This window comes from Vanessa cardui, chromosome 12 (genome assembly GCF_905220365.1).
Source record: "Vanessa cardui chromosome 12, ilVanCard2.1, whole genome shotgun sequence".
Classification (NCBI taxonomy): Eukaryota; Metazoa; Arthropoda; class Insecta; order Lepidoptera; family Nymphalidae; genus Vanessa; species Vanessa cardui.
In genome coordinates, this window is record NC_061134.1 from 4,086,208 (window position 1) to 4,096,943 (window position 10,736).

The following is a 10,736-nucleotide window of genomic DNA, read 5'->3' on the forward strand; positions in this document are numbered from 1 at the left end:
ATTACTTGCTGAACCGAATAAATTCGAATGGTTGAACCTCAAGACCTTCGCTGTTTGATTTTTTTTAACGTAATTTGTACATTTAGTTTATAGCGATTAAGATAAAATTTCTTATATTTAATTTTATAGTAATAAAAAAACAGTGTTCAAGTTTATTACACACAACATTTATTTTGTACTATTATAATGATTACGTGTTTCGTTTTACCGATTTCTTAAAGTGGTTGACGCTTCTTTTTAATGGAATTACTTTTAACGGAATTCGTCTATGATAGTAATTAAAATTTCTCAGTGTATTTTCATTTTTGCTAGGTTCGTAAACACCTATCAATGTCTTATCACGTGTAGTATTACTTCCATGCAAAGCTGCTTCAAAAGAACTGCTTATATTGACCAACATATTATCCTCTCTGCCGTTGCTAGGATCTTCTTCGAATGACCCTTCATACATCGGAGTTGGAGAATCATCACGTGATAAATTACTTTTTTCCAAAGCGGCTTCAAAGAAATTGGTTATATTAACCAACATATTATCCTCTCTACTGTTAACAGGTTGTTGTTCGTCTGACCCTTCATAGGTGGGAAGTGGAGTATCATCACGTGATATATTGTCATCAATGTCACCAGTTGTGTTGACCAACATATTATCTTCTCTGTTTTCTTCTGAAGGATTCTGTTCAGTTTGTTCATTTATTGTTGGAAGTAACGGAACTGAAAAAAGCGACTATATTCGTATTGATTTAAGGATTATTTTGTGTTGAACTTAAGTAACGTATTTCGCATGATTTTTTTCAATAAATATATTTGGTGTCGGTATTTAATATATGGTATATAAAATAACGCAGCGATATGCATGTATTAATTTATATTCGTATAATTTGTAAAACGATATTTTTCCGGTTGAGTTAGTCACGAGCTTCTCTAAATTATTTTTGTTAAAACACTTATTTACTTTGGTAAAAGATGCTTTGAATGTTTTATTAAGCTCATTAAAAAACTACCAGTTCGATTTTAAAATCTAAATGATTTTAAAGATTCGAAAAGCACGGCAGACAGTCTTGTATAAATAAAATTGTATATATAATAACCGCAACAGCTGATTAACAGTTTTTGAGGAGGAGGTATTTGAAACCTATTCCATCATACTGCTCATATATATGTTTGTAAATACACATGTGGCAGATCATCAGACACATATACACTGCCAAATAATCAGATAAAACTGTTGAACATGTGTAAAACTTAATAAATATATGTTTATTAAAAATAATAAAAATCTTACCGCATTTGTCTAATGTTCCAAGCATATTAATATTATGCATCAATGTATTACTCATGATGGCAATTATATGGCGTTCAAGCAAATATTTGAAGTTCGATATCATCCTATTTGCTGGACCTTCCACGGTTAAAGTTTCTGGTCTAAAATAAAAAAATAAAAACGTGTTATTTAAAAAAAAAAACGTAACCAATAAAACGATGTTTTGTATTTATATTTAGAACGATTGTTTTTCTCATAAAGTTGAAGCGGTGAAACCCAAACATAAACGTACGTAGTTATGGGCCTTGAATGATATAGTTATATATATATATATATAGTTATGACTGGATCTGATCGTTTCGTATTTATCTCTATCGTTGTGATGCATGACAATATATACCGAAATTCACGGTAGCTCCGTAACACTATGCCTAGCTTTATCACCGCATCACAATTTGAAACCAAGCGATAACGATTTTGAACTTTATCGTCACCGAATATTGCGAAACCATGTGAAACGAAAATGATCCTGTTTGCGTGAGGTTTTCAGATTAGTAAAGATTGGTGTTTATGTAGTGCGATGTCGATCCAAAACCTATGACTTAAAATATGAAAGCAAAGTTTATTTGTTACCACACATTACAAAGTTACAATTGTGATGCTCAGTCAAATTTGCTGTTTCATTTTGTGTGCAATGACTACAGAAACAGATAAAATAGAGTTACAAAACAGATTTTAAAAATGCCGTAAGGTGTGTTATATATATAGATTCTACATAATAAAATAAAGAGCATTAAGATTCATTTAGTAAATCGAATTAAAAATAAAGTAAATATATTTTAGCCTATAGCCTTTTTCATGAGTTAATTGAAAGCGCCCGTGTCACTTCAGTGTTGTTTTTTAATTTATGTAATGTGGGAATAAAGTTTACAATTTACTTTGCTTGTTCCAAGAATCTAAAGCTCAAATCAGCTGTGTCTGGTGATTTGACCAAACGAAGTCCCATATGTGCAGTTAACTCGTCCGCCGTTAATATCAGAATACCAGTAACAGGGGGTAGGCCAGACTTGAGGATTGCGTCATATCTGTATATCAGCTGAAATTCAATAAGGGACTAATTAAAAGATATTGAAGAGCAAGATATTTTTGATCTTTAATAACTAAACTAATTTAAAAAAGCGTTTTCTCGTTCGAATTTCAAACATACAAATTTTTTGTTTGGCCAGCTTTTAACGTACCTTTAAATCACTGAAGCCGACTACAGTGTCCACTTTTCTAACATCTTCTAGTAATTTGTCCTTTGTGCCGGTAGCTATCGCCCGTCTGTAAATACTATCCAGGCCTCGTAATACTCCGTCTCTCAGTCGAACTTCCTATATAAACATCAATTATTTGCTACATAGTTAACGCTTCACTTTCATTCTATGGAATCACTAAAGTCAATTAGATGGCTATTTCTTTGATTTAACAAACAAATCCATATCACACTATAGTACAAATGTTAAACATTCTGTTATTTTCAAGGATTTAGTTATTTATAATGATAGGTTTTCATTCGTCACATAAACTAAATTTAAAGCGATGGAACTTAAAACATCCGAAATGCAATGCTATAATTTTTATGGATTTTTTGTAAAACTTTTTAAGATCTACAAAGTGTAGTATTTTGTATAGTTTGATTCATCCTGTTTCAGTTTCAGCCTGCGTTAAGAATGTGACCGCAAAAGATATTGTTTATTTCCGACATCACATTAGAAACCTCTTTGATTATCAGTGCTTTTCTACTATATTGTGCACGCATTATACTTACAAACCTCGTTCCTTAAAATACTATATCTATTAAAAAAAACAGCATCGAATTTAATAGTGTACTTTTAAAAATATAATCATAAATATATAGGAAGAACGGGAAGCGACTTTATTTTATATTATGCAATGTCTTTTGTCTTTTTATATTATATTACAAATTCATAGTATGCTTATATCTTTAAGATTATACAACGGATTTTCATGCGGTTTTTTATTACATACATCGATTGAAGAGGTTTATAGGTATAATACATGCACAATATAATGGAGTAAAACGGATTATATTATTTTAAAACTTCTGTTTTCAAGGCGATGTCTTAAATTTTTTTTGCGTTTTAATTGCAAATTGCACCGGTGCAAAGCCGGGTTTGCTAGTTTTCAACCGACTTCAAAAAGGAGGAGGTTATCAAATCGTCTGTATTTTTTTTTTTTTTTTTTTTTATGTTTGTTACCTCATAACTTTTTACTGGGTGGACCGATTTTGATAATTTTTTTTTTGTTTGAAAGGTAGTGTTTCCCGTGGGGTCCCATTTTTTTTTTATTTTTTTCCGATGATGGTATCCGTATGAAAACGACGTAAGTCTTAAATTTGCATTATGTATATGCGCGACAAATAGGTGAATAACTCAAAATCACGTTAACCAATTTTGATGATTGTTTTTTTTATTATAAAGGATATACTTTAAGGGTAGTTTGGTGAAAGTTTGGTAAGGTTCTGAGCACAGGATCCATGACAAATTAAGGGAACGGGAGGGAACGGAACAATTCTGAGGAGCACGTTAGCAATACTCGGTCGAATCTTTTATTTATGGGTTACTTGGATATTTGAATCACCTTCCGGAACGTGGTTATGTTCATGTAATTGTCATAATCGAATATTATAATCAACTAGCGACCCGCCCCGACTTCTCACGGGTGCAATACTGATACTAAATATACTAAAGAATTTGTTTATTTACGACATCACATTGCAAACTTCTAAAATTGTCAGTGTTTCTTTACTATATTGTTCATTTATTATATACACAAACCTTCCCCTTGAATTACACTATCTATTAAAAAAAACCGCATCAAAATCCGTTGCGTAGTTTTAAAGATATAGGGACAGAGAATGCGACTTTGTTTTATACTATGTATTGACGGAACTCCTAAACGGCTTACAGTTAGGGTGCGATTTGGGGCAGAATTTCTTTCTGTCTTTAATCAAATTTTGTGTATATGATGTACGACATAACAAACGAATAGCTCTTTTGCAAAGTTTTTTTACTGAGGTCGATTACAGCTCTTTCGAGAGTGGTACCTTGTAGTTTATGCGGCATGACGTATTAAAGCCGCATTTTCGAAAGTCTATTTTTGCTTTATTCGAAAGATTCTTTTGAAATTGTCCCTGAAGTAGTTTCTGATTCATATAATCGGCACGCTTAATCTATCCATATTAAGAAAAAAAATGTTAGTCTACATCAGCTTCACTTAAAATCAAAAAATAAATAAAATTTTAACAAAAAGAAAAACCGACTTCAAACAAAACAGTATTTTAAAACAAATTAAAATGCACTCAAAAGTAATAAAAATAATTGCATATTTAACACATTTTTGAGAGTCCTCCTAGGTAAAATGTAATGAAAAATATTAGACTACTTAAAAGTCGATTTACGATTATATAATGTAGTTATAATTATTGCTATATTTGGAGTCGGTGTCAGCCAACCCTGTACTATACCTACCAAAAAACAATACGAGAATACTTTAAGAAATGTTTCTTACAAATTACCTTTTATACGATATTATACTGGGTCAATCAAGAGGCTCGTATCGCTTCTTTCTTTTGATTGTTGAAGCGTGTGCCTGTGGCTGACACCGGCTCCAAATATAACAATAACTATAACTACGTTATATAATCGTAAATCGACTTTTAAGTAGTCTAATATTTTTCATTTCATTTTACCTAGGAGGACTCTCAAAAATGTGTTAAATATGCAATTATTTTTATTACTTTTGAGTGCATTTTAATTTGTTTTAAAATACTGTTTTGTTTGAAGTCGGTTTTTCTTTTTGTTAAAATTTTATTTATAAAAATAAAAATGACCGCTCAATAATGCTGCTGCCGTTTAAAACTTGTAATTGAAAAATATTGTTATAATGTTTTTATTTACCTTGTCGTTGGTAACGAATATTGTGAACGCGGGTAGTTTCACGGCATCCGCTTTTATATCGTGTATCCGTTTGATAATCGTGTTAATTGCATTATCTGTGAAATTGTTAAGGGCTAGTATCTTTTCTCGATTGTAATTCCTAAAATTATGATACAAATATTAATATTTTCATATTTTCTTTGCTAAATACATGTTTTAAAATAAATAGAAATGTTATTTAAAAATGTATCTGAAAAATTATCATTTTCATCGTATATACTTATTGTTTTGTGTGTCTCGTCGTTCTAATTACTAGCTTTGTACATAAATTTCAAGCTCCTAGCCAATGATAAAATATTTCATTTTAAGAATTTTTAGTAGTGATGTTTTAGTTCAGAGTCTAGAGATGGCTGTTTAGTGTTTACCACTGTGCTAGTGAAATCCACTGGTGCTGCGTCTGATTTCAATATCCCTTCAATCGGATTCTGACATTGAAAGAATTACGAGTGCACAGACTCACATGATTTTGCGCATTTATTTAGCCTGTGCAGATATATTATGTTAAAAACAACAGCTTACAAGAATTCCTCATCATCAGCAGCTACATAATACATGAGATAGTCGTTAAAGTAATCCTTAAGCCACTTGTCTAAGTCCACTTGTAATCTCTCGATGAAAACATCTGCGGGAATAAGTTTTATATGTAAAACGAAAGAGTCGCGATGGCCTAGTGGTTAGAACGCGTGCATCTTAACCGATGATTGCGGGTTCAAACCCAGGCAAGCACCGCTGATTCATGTGCTTAATTTGTCTTTATAATTCATCTCGTGCTCAGCGGTGAAAGAAAACATCGTGAGGAAACTTGCATGTGACAAATTTCATAGAAATTCTGTCACATGTGTATTCCACCAACCCGCATTGGAACAGCGTGGTGGAATATGTTCCAAACCTTCTCCTCGAAGGGAGAGGAGGCCTCTAGCCCAGCAGTTGGAATTTGCAGGCTGTTGTTGTTGTTGTTGTTGTTGTTGTTGTAAAACGATTATGTTAAATACAAATAATAATATTTATACATTGTTCTTTTATTTAGAAGCTATAAAAACCATATAACACATATATGCAATAAAAATTCTACAAGGATTAAAAATGTACTTAAGGTAAAATGAAATTTGAGAGCATTGTATTAAATGTTTGTCAGTGTGTGCGTGTGAGTTTGTTTATAAATGCGTGTGTGTAGGATTATGCATACGGGATTACATATGCTTACGGGATTATCTGTACATAAAGATGTGTTATTGAGTTAAGAGCGTTTTGTTATGAGTATTTCGAGTTTCAACTGAAGCAGGAATTTTTTATTTCATTTAGAATATTGTTTTTAGATATCATGTTAAGGTTTTTTTTAGTTTAGTGAGTTTAGTAAATTAATGTTATTCCAAAAAGATAAAACAGAAATATATGTTACAATTTTCTGACTAGTTAAACAAATAAACACGAGAATGAAAAGGTAACAAGTGCGAATTATTTAATGTTTTTGATAAAATTTTATAATTCGCATTTTGCAAAGATAAAAAAGGAACAATAAAAAGAAGCTCAAAAATAGAATTAAACCACGGAAAACTGCAAAGAAATCTTAAATATACTTAAGATATATATATATATATATATATATATATATATATATATATATATATATATATATATATATATAAGATTGTAAATTGATACGACAAGAAATCATATATAATTTTCTTTCAGATTTAAAAAGATTTATGATTAACGAGCAAAAAATTATTACTTATGTTTTTCCGATGCAGTTTAACTGATGACGTAGAGTTCTTAGTTTGGTACTGAAATGGAATATTTTTATTGATTATTGGCTTTTATAAAAGCTATAATGATTTTTAAGTGAAATAATGGCGACACCTATCGTTTTAGTTGTATTATAATTTATTGAATTAATTTAATTTGTTATTCATTATAAACGCAGCCATTAAAAAACTATAATTAGTTTAGAAATTTAAAAATACAATAGCATATCCTACAAACGCATTATCTGTCTGGACAATATCAAAAATCGAATTGGTTATATTATACTGTGTGACTCGTTTCTTTTGTCAAAAAACAAAAGAAAGGTCAGGCGGAGCGTAATTCATACAATTCATAGTATTTCTAATTACTGTAAGTATTTAGTAGTAAAAAATAAAATCAACTCAGTAATCGTGATCTATTCCTTACATCGTCAATGTCCCACCAACCTTGGGAACTAAGATGTTATGTCTCTTGTGCCACTGGCTCACTCACCCTTCGAACCGGAACACAACAATACTGAGTACTGTTATTTGGTGGTAGAATAACTGATAAGTGGGTGGTTGACTACCCAGACGGGCTTACACAAGGCTCTGCCAACAAGAATATTTAAAATACGTATAATGTTTACCATCATAAGTATGTCGTCTATTAACACTTCTGAAATGATCAATTCAATACTTAATTTATTCTTCAAGAATCGATAGCGTCCTTCCATTTTGTATCTTACATTTTTTAATAAAAGTCTGAAATCAAAAGAAGACTTTTATTGTTATTGTTTTAAGCAAGAGGTCGATATAGCTGCGTTCATGTTATTATACGTGTCAGTTTGAATAATTATTTTTTATTTATTTAAAAGTAGTAAATGTATAAAATTCAGCAGCATTTTATCGGTCTGTATATCTATAAAAGTACTCGAGCCCTTAGTGTACATAATTCTTAAATAATTTAAGTTAAACAAGAGTTTTTTGTCTCGGTTTGAGGCATGTTTTCTATAGTATAGTGGTTATGTGTGTCTTAATGTAATAATTTTTTTTTATACTTACTCCACTTGTCCGAAAGTAGGTTCATAGGCTAGGTATCCGGGCTTAGTGGCAATTGTCAAATCGTAAGAGCCAAAGAGGTGCAGATCGCTCAGGTTTATAGAGGCTCTCATTATCAGATTTGCGAAGTCATTGTTGATATCAGTAATACGAAAAACAGTGCTGTTGCGAAGTTTCATTCGATGGAAGAACCTCAAATACCATTCAATATAATAATTATTATTTGTACTAAATGGAAAGAATATATTTTTTAGGTATTTTATTAATTTTGAAATTAGAATGCGACAATCTTGACAGCCAGTTCGAAGAATTTTTCTTATTGATTTTTATAGTATTTTGCAATTAAATATTTATCCAATCAATTTATAACAATACATTCAGCCTAAATGTATATTTATACAAACAACGCATACACGAGCAATAATTACCAATATTTCACAAAATAACAGTGTTTACACTTCCGCACTTGAGGAAGCAGCTAAATCCGATGGTCCGCCGTCTGAATTATTTCCGGTCGTTCCGGATTCGCCATCCCATCGGATTATGAGAGAAAACGAATAGAGCGAGCACTTGTATAGTGTATTATGAACTCAAATTTGTAGGTCTTACAGGACAGCTTTAGGCATCTTCATCATACAGTATCCACCAAGGTTAATTCCAGCTGGAATCACATTCTGGTTTCCTTGCGCTTCATGGAGAGTGCGTTCAGCGATTCCACGGCTTTTTAACATTGCCTGTTGGATTTTATAAAACCAATAGTACAAAACGTGATGTCAGGTCCTAACAATATTTAACACCTTAAAAACTCCTTGGTAAAATTGTAATGTTCATAAGTTATTTTTTTTAATAATGGTAACAAATAAATTGAACAAAATAATCTTAATATAGTAGATTATCGTTTCTAAATAAAATCTTTTCTCAATTTTACTAATTAATACTTTGCTTAGACATAATAAATATTTTTTCTTTTATAATATATAGCTATTATTTTCAAAATAGTGTAATGTTTAGTTTCCATGATTTATAATAAAATACAATTAAATAAACTTATAAAAAGAAACTTCTCAGAAATGTAATACAACAACAGCCTGTAAATACTTACTGCTGGGCTAAAGGCCTCCTCTCCCTTTGAGGAGAAGGTTTTGGAACATATTCCACCACGCTGTTCCAATGCGGGTTGGTGTACATGTGGCAGATTTCTTTGAAATTTGTCACATGCAGGTTGCCTCATCACTATGTTTTTCTTCACCGCTGAGCACGAGATGAATTATAAAGACAAATTAAGCACATGAATCAGCGGTGCTTGCCTGGGTTTCAACCCGCAATCATCGGTTAAGGTGCACGCGTTCTAACCACTGGGCCATCTCGACTTGTATGTAAATGTAATACGTCATATAATATTACAGATATATATTATAGTTTCAACCGAACTGCACTACTTTAACGAATTTGGAAGAATCTGTAATTTTATTGAGGTAGTTAATTTTTATAGCCGTAGATAAAACGTCATTTATTTCAATAAATTCTGATCGCTCGCCATGATCGTCGGATAACTTAGATTTTTATGTTCACAATTTAATAGAAAACGTTTTAACAGACAATTTTGTTAGTATTTTTACGATCGTCGTAAGTTCAGTCTAGTCTAAACAAATGACATACTTAGACTTACCACGAGCATGTCATTGTCAAACTCTTGACCTCCAACGGTTCGCTGAAAATTTCTTCTAACTTTCTCGTAACGATCTGTTAATATTCAACATATATATATACAAATACTTGTCGCCAGCAGCTTCACTCGCGTTTTTAAGGGTGTTGATTGTCATGTGTTAGTTAAAAGTCATTCGTCACAGTCACAAAGGGTATCATTGAAAAATCAGCATTGGGTTTTAATCCAACATAAGAGCTGAATGATTCACCTTTTCGGGACACATCGCGATTGCAGACATCATAAGTTAATACTTTTATTGTTTATCTTTTTAGTTAATGTTGTTAGTTAATGATAAATGTTTCCTCTGGTTTTATTTTTTTGTGTTTTTATTTTTTTAATAATTATGTTTGTAATGTATGTTTATCCTGAATAAACAGTTTCTTATTCTTATTCTAAAGAAAGTAGCCTATGTCCTTTCTTGGTGGTGAAATGGCGACATACAGATGACAGATAGCCAACAGACAGTGTAAGTTAAAAACGACAAACAGACGACAGACAGACAACAGACAGTGTAAGTGGCTAAAGAACTTGTGAAAATCAGACGCAACGACAATGCTACAAACATCTAGACCCAAGACAATATAGAAAACTAATGAACTTTTTGTATATACTTGAGTCGAACCCTCGGAGTGGCGTACCCATGAAAACTGGTGTATTATTTAACTACTCGACCACGGATGATCACAATAATACTTAGTAAGAGCATTTTCATGTAAAACGTGTTAACTGTTTCTAGTTTAACTTCACATCGAATCAATGATTGTATATTCACTCAAATGTATCCAGATGATTTACCATCGAGTGCGTCCATGATCTTAAAGTGTTCCTTGGCATTGAAAGAAGTCCAGCAGTCATTTTTACATTGAACAACTACATTTATCGCAAAAACTCCGATCGCAAATAATACTCTATTTGAAATCATTGCTTTCCGTAACATTGTTTTGCAAAGAGTGATATTAAAAACGTTACTTTATCGAATA

At 31.5% G+C, this 10,736-nt stretch overlaps 1 protein-coding gene across 1 annotated transcript; it reads right to left on the minus strand.

The window, feature by feature from the left end:
* Positions 1-155: 155 nt before the first annotated feature.
* On the minus strand, positions 156-10,714 carry LOC124534384. Its single transcript, XM_047110196.1, has 12 exons — positions 10,552-10,714; positions 9,718-9,791; positions 8,658-8,782; positions 8,052-8,240; positions 7,637-7,751; positions 6,995-7,046; positions 5,782-5,884; positions 5,224-5,362; positions 2,500-2,634; positions 2,200-2,357; positions 1,283-1,422; positions 156-711 (listed from the first exon to the last, which is right to left on the minus strand). The coding sequence occupies exons 1-12, from the start codon at positions 10,691-10,693 to the stop codon at positions 191-193; spliced, it is 1,893 nt and encodes a 630-aa protein (XP_046966152.1). The 5' UTR covers positions 10,694-10,714; the 3' UTR covers positions 156-190.
* Between the last annotated feature and the right edge of the window lie 22 nt (positions 10,715-10,736).

Excerpts from the sequence above, each read along its gene's own strand:
- LOC124534384 (XM_047110196.1), bottom strand. The coding sequence starts at position 10,693 with ATGTTACGGAAAGCAATGATTTCAAATAGAGTATTATTTGCGATCGGA. Across the intron at positions 8,783-9,717 it reads TTGACAATGACATGCTCGTG|GCAATGTTAAAAAGCCGTGG; the intron begins GTAAGTCTAAGT and ends AAAATCCAACAG. Across the intron at positions 5,885-6,994 it reads ACTGCATCGGAAAAACATAA|ATGTTTTCATCGAGAGATTA; the intron begins GTAATAATTTTT and ends TTATTCCCGCAG.